The 14,046-nt window shown below is 44.2% G+C and overlaps 1 protein-coding gene across 1 annotated transcript in view; it reads left to right on the top strand.

Annotated features, from left to right (window-relative positions):
• LOC121287874 (unconventional myosin-VIIa-like) overlaps positions 1-14,046 on the top strand; it is a 217,143-nt gene that overhangs the window by 44,357 nt on the left and 158,740 nt on the right. The window contains exons 14-18 of the mRNA XM_041205870.1: positions 549-709; positions 5,304-5,441; positions 6,693-6,851; positions 10,827-10,919; positions 13,066-13,160. Of these exons, the coding sequence (XP_041061804.1) occupies positions 549-709; positions 5,304-5,441; positions 6,693-6,851; positions 10,827-10,919; positions 13,066-13,160 (646 nt within the window). The remainder of the gene's footprint in view (positions 1-548; positions 710-5,303; positions 5,442-6,692; positions 6,852-10,826; positions 10,920-13,065; positions 13,161-14,046) is intronic.

Genomic DNA, 14,046 nt, shown 5'->3' with positions numbered 1-14,046 from the left:
CCCCAGGTAAGGAAAGCCTGGACCTATACTTGAGCCCCAGGTATAAGAAGCCTGGGCCCATACTTGAGCCCCAGGTACTGTGAGGATCTATCTGAGCTGTAGCTGCTTCAGAAGAATTGTGGTTGAAGCTCAGTTGTATTTGTGAAGACAGGAACGATGGCCTAAGATCCAGCTACTCTGGGGGAAGCAAGGAGCTAACTGAAGTTGCTATTGTGGAGAAAGTTGTGATTAGAAGGGAAGGTGAAATGATCCAGGGGAATATATTATGGTCAGTCTCTGCTGATGTGTGGAATATGAAATGAATGCAACTTCACCCTGAAGTTTCAGCAACATTTCCATGAACCTGTTGAAATTATACAGTTTAAGTAGAGGCTTATCAGTGTCTTTAGCAGCTAGCTTAAATTTCATTCATACTTAATGTCTACTCTGTACTTGAATTTGCTCACACTTGCCCCTCTCACCATGGAAGGAACCTTGCCGGTATCAGTGTCTACAGGACATGCGAATCTCAGCTGCTGAGAAAATCCATGTCTTTTTCTAATTCACAGGTTTCCTGGAGAAGAACAGAGATCAGCTGAGTTCCAGCATCATGCAGGTTGTGCAATCTTCCAAGAACAAATTTCTCAAACAAATTTTCCATACCAGCTTTGGATCAGCATCGGGAAAGCCACAAAACCAGAGGCAAATTTGTCCTGAAGGTTCCATCAAGGTGACTGAACTATGGTTTAAGTATATTCCCCTCAACCAATCCCTTTTCAATCCTGAATTACAATAGGTCAGTTTACAGAATGGTGTTCAGGCTGCTCTCACTCCCACTTCAATACAGGCTGAGGGCAGACTGTACTGTTCCCAGTATATTGCCTCTGCAGATCAAAGCTCTGTAGTCCTGCATATCCAGTCCTGAATGGTGGTGGGCAATTAAACAACTCACTGGAGGAGGAGGCTCCACAAGTATCCCCATCCTCAATGATGGGGGGAGCCAAGCACATCAGTGCAAAAGATAAGGCTGAAGCATTTGCAGCCGTCTATAGAAAGAAGTGTCAAGTGGATAATCCAACTCTACCTCCTCCCCAGTATCACAGATACCAGTCTTCAGCCAATTCGATTCACTCCACGTGATATCAAGATGCAGCTGAAGGCACTGGATACTGCAAAGGCAATGGGCCCTGAAGACATTCCAGCAATGGTACTGAAGACTTGTGCTCCAGAAGTAGCTGCACCCCTAGCCAAGCTGTTCCAGTACAGCTACAACACTGGCATCTACCCGACTATGTGGACTTAATTATCAATGACTGTCAGGACCACTCAGCTCCTGACTGCATTACAGTCATTGTGGCCCAAACATAGACAAAAGAGTTGAACTCTATAGGCAAGATGAAAGGACTGATATCAAGGGAGCATTTGATCGAACGTGGCATCAAGAAGCCCTAGCAAAATTGAAATCAATGGAAATTGGGGGGAAAACTCCCCATTGGTTGGAGTCATATCTAATGCAAAGGAAGATGGTTGTGGTTGTTGGATGTCAGTCATCTCAGCTCCAGGACATCACTGCAGGAGTTCCTTAGGGTGGTGTCCTTAGCCCAACCATCTTCAGATGCTTCATCAATGACCTTCCTTCCATCAGAAGGTCAGAATTGGGGATGTTTGCTGGTGATTGCACAGTGTTCAGTACCATTCGCAACTACTCAGATACTGAAGCCGTATGTGTCAATATACAGCAATACCTCAAGAATATTCCAGCTTAAGCTAATAAGTGGCAAGTAACAATTCCCCACACAAGTGCCAGGCAATGACCATCTCCAATAAGACACATAATCTAAAGCCATCTCCCCTTGACTTCAATGGCATTACCATCGCTGAATCCCCCATTGTCAACATTCTGAGAGTTACCATTGACCAGAAACTGAACTGGACTGGCCACATTAATACTGTGGCTGAAAGAGCAGGTCAGAGGCTAGGAATCCTGCAGTGAGTAACTCATCTTCCGACTCCCCAGTGCCTCTCCGCCATCTACAAGTCATAAGTCAGGAATGTGATGGAATATTCTCCACTTGCCTGGATGAGTGCAGCTCCAACAACACTGAAAAAGCTCAACACCATCCAGGACATAGCAACTGCTTGATGTGACCCCATTCATCAACTTTAACATTCACTGCCTCCACCACCAATGCACAGTGGCAGCAGTGTGTACCATATACAATTTGCACTGCAGCAACTCACTGTGGCTCCTTTGACAGCACCTTCCAAATCCATGACCTCTACAACCAAGAAGGACAAGGGCAGCATTTACATGGAAACATCACCAGCTGCAAGTTCCCCTCCAAGTCACTCACCATCCTGACTTGGAATTATATCGCCGTCTCTTCACTGTCACTGGGTCAAAATCCTGGAACTCCCTCCCTAACGGCACTGTGGGTGTACCTACGTCACACGGACTGCAGTGGTTCAAGAAGGCAGCTCACCACCGCCTTCTTAAGGTCAAACCTGAATAGGCAATAAATGCTGGTCTTTCTAGCGACGCTCACATCCTGTGAATGAATAGGTAAAATAAAAAGTCTGTAATATTTCCATTGCAGATCTAACATTGTCCATACTGTTCCCAGCATACATCTCCTATCCTGTCCTGTTACTAAAGCTGGGTAGCTCAGGCCATTGTAAACTGGTCTTGAGGCCATATGTTGCTTTTGAGACATAAATGAGTAGTTACATTTTAGGATGTAGGAAGATTACAGGCCAGTCAGTCTAACCTCTGTGGTGGGGAAGTTAGTAGAAAGAATTCTGAGGGACAGAATATATCTGCACTTGGAGAGATACAGATTAATCAGGGATAGTCAGCATGGATTTGTTAAGGGAAGGTTGTGTTTGATAAATTTGATTGAATTTTTTGAGGAGGTAACCAGGGATGTTAATGAGGGTAATATATTTGATGTTCTCTACATGGACTTTAGCAAGGCTTTTGATAAGGTCCCTCATGGCAGACCAGTCAAGAAAATAAGACCCCATGGGATCCAAGGCAAAGTGGCAAGTTGGAGCCAAAATTGGCTGAGGCAGGAAGAGGAGGGTGATGGTAGAGGGATGTTTCTGTGACTGGAAGTCTGTTTTCAGTGGGGTTCTGCAGGGATCGGTGCTGGGGCCCTTGCTGTTTGTGGTGTACATAAATGATTTGGACTTAAATATAGGGGGTATGATCAAGGAGTTCGCAGATGACACAAAAATTGGTAGCGGGGGGGTAAATAGTGAGGAGGATAGCTGCAAACTGCAGGAGGATATCAATGGACTGGTCAGGTGGGCAGAGCAGTGGCAAATGGAATTCAACCTGGAAAAGTGTAAGGTAATGCACTAGGGGAGGGCTAACATAGCAAGGGATTACACTATGAATTATAGGACCCTGGAAAGTACTGAAGATTAGAGGGATCTTGGTGTGCATATCCATAGATCCCTGAAGGTAGCAGGGCAGGTAGATAGTGTGGTTAAGAAGGTATATGTGATAGTTGTCTTTAATAGCTGAGGCATAGAATAAAAGAGCAGGGAGGTTATGCGTGAACTGTATAAAATGCTGGTTAGGCCACAACTGGAGTACTGCTTGCAGTTCTAGTCACCACATTATAGGAAGGATGTGATTGCACTGGGGAGGGTATAGAGGAGATTTACCAGGATACTGCCAGGGCTGGAGGGTGATAGCTATGAGGAAAGATTGGATAAGCTGTGGTTGTTTTCCTTGGAGCAACGAAGGTTGAGAGAGGGCCTGATAGAGGTGTATAAGATTATGAGGGGCATAGATAGGGTGGATAGGAAGGCACTTTTCCCATTGGTAGAGAGCTCAATAAGCAAGGGGCATGGATTTAAGGTAAGAGGTAGAAGGCTAAGAGGGGAGTTGAGGATAATTTTTTTCACCCAGAAGGTGGTGGGATTCTGGAACTCACTGCCTGAAATGGTGGTTGAGTCAGAAACTCTCATAATGTTTAAGAAGTATTTAGATATTCACTTGTATTGCCATAGCCTCCAGGGCTAAAGGCCAAATGCTGGAAAATGGGATTAGTGTAGTCAGATCCTTAACAAAAACAGAATTACATGGAAAAACTCAGCAGGTCTGGCAGCATTGGTGGAGAAGAAAAGAGTTGACGTTTCGAGTCCTCATGACCCTTCGACAGAACTTGAGTTCAAGTCCAAGAAAGAGTTGAAATATATCCTTGTTGACTGGTGCAGACAGGCCTCCTTCTGTGCTGTAGACGTCTATGAGTCTATGAGTTTAAAACTGAGTTGCTGGACAGTACAGCAGTGCTGTTGCAGAGTCTCCAGGCTATTTGCCCATGATAACAGAATCAGCACAACTCCCAATATGGCTGGTGAAGATTGACCTCTGCAGGTACCCTCCCTCTCTCCTCTTTTGGAGATTTGATTTGGTTCCTCCCTAAATGTATAATCCTCAGGAACAATGTCCGGCAGAAAGCTGTCACATCTGCCCTGCAGTGTCACCTCTGGAGCACATCCGGTCCGCTAACTCATCACTTCCTCTCTTAACTACTATACTGGAGTTGGGGAACTGTGGTGGGAGTCTTCAGTTTTCGTATAATAGCTGCTGCTTATTGCAGGGCCTGCATCAACTAGCCAGGAGTTAGACCCTCTGATCAAGCCCAGTTGTTTCAACTACAACATCAACAGGGTGAATCTGTAACTCTCTGCCTTTCAAACTCTTCCAGAAGTTACCTTTTCAAAGGAAAAGGCAGCATGTGTGACTCAGAGGTCTTATAGCTCAGTTGCATCTCTGTCTCTGAACCAAAAGCTCTGGGTTCAAATCCCAGCCCAGGACTTGATGGCCAAGGAAGGTATGTGGCCAAACAGGTCCAACACACACCAATGGCAGATGGCAAGAACAAGAGAAATCCCTGCTCAGCCATGTGATGGAAAGAATGCTGGAGCCTTTACCATCATGATCCATAGCTATAGACTACAATGTGCAATTTGGACTCCCTGAGCAAGCACACACCACCATCAGGACACCAGAATCCAAATACCAGTATCTAAAATGAGCAAAGGAAAATATATGCTATATTTGAGTTAACCTGGGGATTGCATTCACAGTGACAATGTAGAAAGATGTACATTACAGTTAAAAACAGGGCCCCATCTTACCAGTGAGTCAGATAATGGAAGAACACTTTTATCTGTGGTAAAAAAGGATGGACCAATGGAATCAGAAATTCTTTTGTACCAGGTTAAGGTTCAGTTAAGTGCACGCATTGATGAATGATTGTGTCGCAGCAGTTCTGTGATTTTTTAACTATATTATGGCTTTTCTACAGGCATCTGGCAGCCATAGACAACTCCCCACACTCAGCCGGCAGTTCAAACAGTCACTGGATAATCTAATGAAAATCCTGAAGGCTTGTCAGCCCTTCTTCATTCGCTGCATCAAACCCAATAAGTTCAAAAAACCCCTGGTAAGAGATATCTGGGTTCACAAACTGAGTTTTTAAAATTCTTTCGGGGGCATGGGTGTCACTGGCTAGGCCAGCATTTTTATCACTAATCCCTAATTGCCCTTGAGAAGGTGGTGGTGAGCTGCCTTCTTGAACCACTGCAGTCCATGTGGTGTAGCTACACCCACAGTGCTGTCAAGGAGGGAGTTCCAGGATTTTGAGCCAGCGACAGTGAAAAACGGCGATATATTTCCAAGTCAGCATGGTGAATGCCTTGGAAGAGAACTTCCAGGTGGTAGAAATAAAAACAAAAAACTGCGGATGCTGGAAATCCAAAACAAAAACAGAATTACCTGGAAAAACTCAGCAGGTCTGGCAGCATCGGCGGAGAAGAAAAGAGTTGATGTTTCGAGTCCTCATGACTTATGAGGACTCGAAACGTCAACCCTTTTCTTCTCCGCCGATGCTGCCAGACCTGCTGAGTTTTTCCAGGTAATTCTGTTTTTGTTCCAGGTAGTAGTGCCCTTGTCCTTCTAGCTTGTAGAAGTCATGGGTTCGGAAGGAGCTGTTGAAAGAGTCTCTGGATACTGAGTGCGATGGGAATCTGAGTATCGACAAGGTGTCGATGGACTCTGGGTATAGGTACTGAGGTTGTTGGTAGGACTGAGTGTTTATGGACAGTTTGTTCTCTCTATTTCTAACTCTTTGTGGAACAGTTGATCTGTGTTATAGTTAAGTATTTTGTTTTTCTTTATTCGTTCATGGGATTATTCTTTCACTGGCAAGGCCAGCATTTGTTGCCCATCCCTAATTGCCCTTGAACTGTTGGCTTGCCAGGTCAGAGGGCAGTTAAGAGTCAACCACACTACTGTGATTCTGGAGTCACATGTAGACCAGACTAGGCAAGAACGGCACATTTCCTTCCCTAAAGGCCATGGGTTTTTATGACAATCGATGATAGTTTCATGGTCACTATTACTGAGACTAGCTTTCAATTCCAGGGTTATCAACTGAATTTAAAATTCTGCCAACTGCCATATGGGATATGGACCCATGTCCCCAGAGCATTCACTTGGGCCTCTGGATTACTAGTCCAGTGACATTACCACCATGCCACCATCATCCCCCTATTTTCCACTATGTAGAACTTTTGATTCTGTAATTAGTGAAATGTCATCAATATTAACGATAATTCCTTTTTTGATAATAAATTTCTCTTACGATATGAAGCATGCCAGCACTGGTGCTAATGATCTGTTCTGATCTGCCCAGCTCTTTGATCGGGAGTTGTGCATTAAGCAATTACGATATTCTGGAATGAGGGAGACCATCCGCATCCGCAAGTCAGGCTACCCCATTCGCTTTACCTTCCAAGATTTTGTGCAGCAGTACAAGTTTGTAATGCAATCAGCTCTTTGGCAAGTGAAGGAGGTAAGTTCTGCAATGGGTATGGATTCACTTGCTAAGTTAAAACTGCTGTTAAAGTAATTCTAGCAGCTAGACTGGAGAGTGTAAAATTCACATGGGGGGCTTATGCATGGAATTGATTGCACCATGTTATAGGAAGGAGATTGAAGACGTGGAAAGGATACAGTAAAGGATCAGAATAGCAGGAATGAACAGGGATAGTCAAGAGAAAAGGAGCATTGGGAACATAAATAGTAAATAGTGGACTCACTCAGCAAGTCAGACAGTATCTATAAAGAAACGTTCATGTTTTAGGCATGGCCCTTTTTCATGGGATGTGGGTGTCACTAGCCAGGCCAGCATTTGTTGTCCATCCCTAATTGCCCTTGAACTGAGTGGCTTGTTAGGCCATTACAGAGAGCAGTTAAGAGTCAATCACATCACTGTGGAACTGGAGTCACATGTAGGCCAGACCAGGTAAGGATGGCAGATTTCCTCCCCTAAAGGACATTAGTGAACCAGATGGGCTTTCACAACAATTGATGATAATTTCATGGTCACTATTACTGAGACAAGCTTTATATTTCAGATTTTATTAATTGAATTCAAATTCCACCAGCTGCCAAGGTGGGATTTGAACCCATGTCCCCAAAGTGCTAGCCACTTGATTATTAGGGTAAGTGACATTCTCCCACTACATCAGAACAGAAAGATAGGCCAGACAAACAGCTTATAAAGAGGAGCAGAACGAGGGAAAGAGGAGAGTGAAAAGGATGATAAATGCAAGGAAAGAGAACGTATGAGCTGTGAAATGATAGGTGGAGAATGAGAGATGGCAAACTGACAGAAGTGATAATAGCACAAAACAATTAGGAGTCAAGATGAGAGAAATTCAAAAATTAAAAGATATACAGTAATACCCAGGGAATGAGTGAGGCTGGTGAGTCTCTGGAACTCCTTCCTTCAAAGGGCAGTGGAAGCAGGGTCTTTGAATATTTTAAAGGCAGAGCTAGATAGATTCTTGGTAAGCAAGGGGGTGAAAGGTTATTGGGGTAGGTGGAGGTTACAATCAGATTAGCCATGATCTTATTGAATGGCGGAGTAGGCTTGAAGGGCTGAGCAGCCAACTCCTGCTCCACGTTCGCATGTTTGTGTGAATAATTAAAACAGGAATACTAACCTGCCTTTTCCTTCCAGCACTCAGTTAGTAAATTGGGACTTTTCTAGCAGTAGCAGAGAATGGTGAGTGGAGGCTTTCAAGATTGTGATAGGTTTTGATGCACCGGATCATGAAAAATCACTTTGTTTCCAGTTGGTGAATCAGTAACAAGAAAGGGCATCCACTGATACCCCTCAACAAACAATAAACAGGGAAAGGCTGAAAAAGGAGTTTGCATGGAGTTACTGGAAAATGGAATGCTTTACCACAGATAAGCTTTGAGTTATAAATTATAACTTGATTTAGATGAGAAAGTGATGACAATTTGAAAGGGAGAATATAAAAGGATAAGGAAAAAGGGTAGGCAACTGGGATGCTACTCTTGAAGAGCTAGCACCGACATGACAGGCCAAGTGGTCTCGTTTCTTGCAGTCAGAGTGCATCTGGAGAAAACGCTATTGATGATTCCTTGCAGACACCCACTCAGGATAATGCAAGCGCTGATCCATTGCTATCAGATAACCAATAGTCAACTCTGCAATACATTCTCTATTCTATCAGGCAAACCTGCATCTCCAAATAACAGAGAACTGAAGGTTTGTATTACAATAACAAACACACCCTCACCATGGACAGAACCTGGTTGCTCATCATCCTCTCCAGCTCCTCCTGCTTGCTGGTGCTCTGTGTCAAGCCCTATAATATACCCAATGAATCTATAGGTATTTCCTCCTGAGTGAGTATATCTGGACTGCTGCTGGCATAAGTAATGCTCTATGATGTAGATAATGAATCACAAATGAGAATGGGTGCTCTGCAACCACCAGGTCGCTCATCAGATCTTGGAGGGGAATTTACAGGTGGTGGTGTTCCCATGCTGCCCTTGACCTTCTAGATGGTAGAGATCGTGGGTTTGGAAGGTGCTGCTGAAGGAGCCTTGGTGAACTACTGCAGTGCATCTTGTAGATGGTGCACACTGCTGCTATTGTGCATTGGTGGTAGTGGCGCATGTTAATGGTATATTAATTATATTGTTGGGCATTGTTTACTTAAGTTCTTGGAATACATATAAAGGGAGATTGCTGGGTAAGAAGCAGATGTGTTACATTCTGTAAATAAACCTATTTGTCAAGAAAAGTATTAGCCTCTAGTTTCATACTTCACCAACTAGCTTGGGATCGAATTAACAGCACACTTTCACCTGGGGTTGACTGTTGGTAGGAGGCTTCTTGACCAATCAAAATGTCAGAAGATTGTATCCACTCACAGTACTGCAGGTACCACAACCTCAGTCTGACAGTGACTTTGTTCAGGTGATTGAATGGTGTCAGACAATGGTTAGATGCAACAGATTAATAGGAAAAATGTGACTTTTTATAAACAACTGGATTTTTTTATTCATTCATGGGATGTGGGTGTTGCTGGCTAGGCCAGCATTCATTGCCCATCCCTAATTGCTCTTGAGAGGGTGATGGTGAGCTGCCTTCTTGAACTGCTACAGTCCATGTGGTGTAGGTACACCCACAGTGCTGTTGGGAAGCAAGTTCCAGGGTTTTGACCCAGTGACAATGAAGGATCAGCGATATATTTCCAAGTCAGGATGGCGTGTGGCTTGGAGGGGAATTTACAGGTGGTGGTGTTCCCATGCTGCCCTTGACCTTCTAGATGGTAGAGATCGTGGGTTTGGAAGGTGCTGCTGAAGGAGCCTTGGTGAACTACTGCAGTGCATCTTGTAGATGGTGCACACTGCTGCTATTGTGCATTGGTGGTAGTGGGATTGAAAGTTTAAGTTGCTTGATGGGGTGCCAATCAAGTGGGTTGCTTTGTCCTGGATGGTGCCGAGCTTCTTGAGTGTTGTTGGAGCTGCACTTATTGACACAAGTGGAGAGCATTTCGTCACACTCCTGACTTGTACCTTGTAGATGATGATCAGGTTTTGGAGAGTCAGGAGGTGAGTTACTCCCAGCAGAATTCCCAGCCTCTGACCTGCACTTGTAGCCACAGTATTTATATGACTGGTGCAGTTCAGTTTCTGATCAATGGTAACCCCCAGGATGTTGATAGTAGGGGATTCTGTGATGGTAATGCCATTGAATGTTAAGGGGTCTCTCTAATGGGGTGACATGGGATTTGGTATTATTACAGAATGGGATCAAAATGACCGAGGGTTCTTCTGCATAACCTATCTCGTGATCTTCAGTTCTCCCTCTCATGCAGTTCTGTGGTACCACGTGCCATGGGCACTTACAGGGTGCTAGTGAGATGTTCTACGTAGGTCAGTTTGTGGTTTACTCTGTGTCACTCTGTGTTTTGTCTCAGCGACCGTCCCACATCCTCTTTTTGTTTGTTTCAGTTCACCTTCCACATGTTCCCGTTCCTTCTACCATCTAACGCTAACTAAAGAAGTGCTCTGGAAAGTTTATAGTTTAGGGCCCTTTAATTGGCCTCTTTAACTAGACAACTGCAATTCTCCACTGAATCCACATTATTAATGTCAAAAGTAGGAGCAGGAGTGGACTCTAGGGGCCCTTGAGCCTGCTTCATTTGGACACAACAGAGTTCCCTCCCATTCTAGCCTTCATTTTGCCATCTGGGCTGTTATCTCACAAAGGAATTTCTAGCCTTTAGCAACAATTCAAGATATAAATTCATATAATACCAGGATACAACAGGTTTGCAATGAAGATACGATACTCACTATACTGTTACAGCACCTTATGGAATCTCATTCCCAGTATATCAGTAGAGCCAAGGAGTCTTATCTCACTGTCTGGTGGCGTTTGTATCACATGCTATTGCCCTTATAAATCACTATGTACTTTCCCTCTTTATAATTTCAGGAGAATGCCCACTTGTGCTGCAAACAGATTGCCGAATCTGTGATCGGAAACAATGGAGACTGGAAGATAGGCAGAACAAAGATCTTCCTAAAGGTTGTGTATACCTGATGGCTTCAAACAATTAGTGCATATCGCAGGCGAAACCTGTTCTCAACCAGGCCTGTCATTTACATCGGTCTTTTTCACAGGGTACCTATAGCGAGGAATCCCATAGCAGTTACATACATCAGGACCGCAGGAGCTTAAAAGCATACCGTTCCCAATCAGTGTACTCCTGTGTTTTATGGTCAGCTACAGGTTTTGAAACATTAAACCAGAGGCTGTTACACCAAGATTTGTAACTGCCTCAGGATCAATGTTAGCTCAGTTACCATGGTGGGCTGATTGATTCAGGGATGATGGTCTGGACTCATGAAGAAAGGTCGGGAATTATTTTTAATGGTTCTTAATTGACCTTTTTACAAATGGGTAGGTGATTGATGATGGTGTGACTTCAACTTTGCAGCAGTCAAAATTTGCCTGGTAAATTTGAAATTGGGGATAATGTGTAACTCTGTTACCTGCTCAGCATTAACAGGGAACAGGGGTGTGGCAGCTCATGGCCATCTCCATGCAAGGCAGGAGGTTAAAATCTCACCTGCATACAAACCTATGACTTTTAAAAAATTTATTCCTTGAAGGGATGAGGGCATCGCTGGCAAGGCCAGCATTTGTTGCTCATCCCTAATTGTCCTTGAACTGAGTGACTTGCTAGGTTCTTCCAGAGGACAGTTAAGAGTCAACCACATTGCTGTGGGTCTGGAGTCACATGTAGGCCAGACTGGGTAAGGATGGTAGATTTCCCTCCTGATGAATGAACCAGATGGGTTTTTACAACAATTGGTCATTTCATGGTTACCATTACTGAGATTAGCTTCATACTCCAGATTTATTAATTGAATTTAAATTCCATTAGCTACCATGGTGGGATTTGAACCCATGTCCCAAAAGCAATATAAATAAAAACAGAAAATGCTGGAAAAACTCAGCAGGTTTGGCAGCATCTGTTGAAAGAGAAACAGAGTTAATGTTTTGAGTCTAATATAACTCTTCATCAGAACTGGAGAGGGGAAGAAATGTTGTGGGTTTTATGCTTTTGAAAAGGAGAGAGGAGCAGGTGGAACAAAATAGAAGGTCAGGGATAGGTGGGAGGTCAGAAGAGCTTAAATGGCAAAGATGTCATGAAACACAAGACAAAGGGAGTGGTTATGATAACAGTAAATACTAAAGCAGGTGTTGATAGCGGAATAAAGGTCAGCACTGTCTGAAAGCAAAACAGCAGAATGTGTTAATAGCAGAAAAAGGATCAATAGCAGAATCAAAAGAATCTGAAAGCAAAACATGAGAGCAAGATACAGTCTGGCACTTTGGGGTGGGCGGGTGGGGAGATCAAAATGATGGAGAGAGTTTCATGGTCTGATGTTGTTGAATTCAATGTTGAATCCAGAAGACTGTAAAGTGCCTAATCGGAGGATAAGGTGCTGTTCCTCAAGCTTTGCATTGAGCTTCACTGGAACATTGTAGCAGGCAGGGGACAGAGCAAGATGGTGAGCACGAGAGCAAGATGGTGAATTGAAATGGCAAACAACAAGGAGATCTGGGTCATGGGTGGACTGAACAGAGGTGTTCTACAAAGCGATCACCCAGTCTGTATTTGGTCTCCCAACTGTACAGGAGACTGCATTGTGATCAGCAAATACAGTAGGTAAAATGTTAAAAGTGCAGGTAAATCACTGCTTCAACTAGAAGGAGTGTTTGGGACTTGGAGGGTGAGGAGGTAAAGTGGCAGGTGTTACAGCTTCACCCTGGAGAATTAGCCTGAGCCTCTGGATCACTAGTCCAGTGACATTACCCTACGCCACTGTCTCCCTGCATAAAATGCTGAGAGTATCTGAAAGGGATTGACCATATTTGGCACGAATATTTTCTAAACTCATTCTAACCTCTAAGTTCAGAATAAAGCCTCCTGACTTCAGCCAGTTTATTGAAGGTGGGCAGTGAGCCTGAGGCATAAGGAAAGTTATTTCCCTTACAGTAGGATAGAACACAACATACTTCACAGAATCCTTGACTTTATACAGATCTGTTGCGATATCTCTGCTGCTTCGGTCCTCACTCCGCCTCCCCCACCTACCACCCCGTCCTGTGGTGACGAGCTCTTTATGCTGTGCAGTCCCGAAATGCTTTGCTTCCTTTCCAGGAGAAAGACCATTTGTCCCTGGAGCTCGAGCGAGACAGAATCTTGACAGCAAAGGCCTTGATGATTCAGAAGGTCATGCGGTGTTTCAAAGACAGGTGGGTTCTAACAACTGCACATCACTTCAGTGTTCAAAACACTTTGGTCTTAATTACCACTCCACTGTCGGTTTTCTTGTATTCATTTCAATACATTCTGCACTGGAAGTTAGCACCCATTGTGCCCCTGTGTTGACCACCAACTCTTTATTAGCCAAGGCATAGAACATAAGAGCTAGAACTGTGTAAAACACAAATTAAACCACAGTGTACGTTGAGTCCTGGTCACCACATTACAGGAAAGATGCAATAGCACTGGAGAGGATACAGAGGAGATTTACAAGGATGTTGCCAGAACTGGAGTATTTTAACTATGAGGAAAGATTGGATAAGCTGGAGTTGTTTGCGTTGGAACAGAGGAGACTGAGGGGTGACGTAATTGAGGTGTGTAAAATTATGAGGGAGCTAGATGTAGTGTTCTGTCATTGGGCAGAATTTTCTGCCTTCCAGGCGGGCGGGCCCGACCCAATCTCCGGCGGGTGGGGAGCCGATCCCCGCAGGAAAGCAGGCCTCTCTGCTATTTTAAGTGGGCGGGCCAATTAAGGCCCACCCAGCGTGACATCCGGCGGGAAGCGCTATGCACTCCCTGTGCGGGCAGGCGGGGATTCCCCAAATGCGAAGTGCGCTCTTTCGTGTATGCGTGCAAAAGAGCCCACATCCCCCTGAGGCTAAGTGCTGCCTCAAGGAGATCGTTGACAGTTGTACAAACATTAAAAATAGAAAAAAAATCCTTAACAATGTCACACGAGATGGGACATGTTAATAAGTTTCACTAAAACTTAATTAAAGTTTTTTAAACCCTACATGAAACCTCATCCTGCCGGTGGATGAGTTTTCATGTTTTTTAAGAAGCCCGCCTGCCCGCCAACCTTAAGGTTGGACGGGC

The sequence above is a fragment of the Carcharodon carcharias genome, chromosome 2 (assembly GCF_017639515.1).
Source record: "Carcharodon carcharias isolate sCarCar2 chromosome 2, sCarCar2.pri, whole genome shotgun sequence".
Taxonomy (NCBI): domain Eukaryota; kingdom Metazoa; phylum Chordata; class Chondrichthyes; order Lamniformes; family Lamnidae; genus Carcharodon; species Carcharodon carcharias.
Note: the sequence above shows the minus strand (reverse complement) of the source record. Positions and strands in the feature narration are given on the sequence as shown.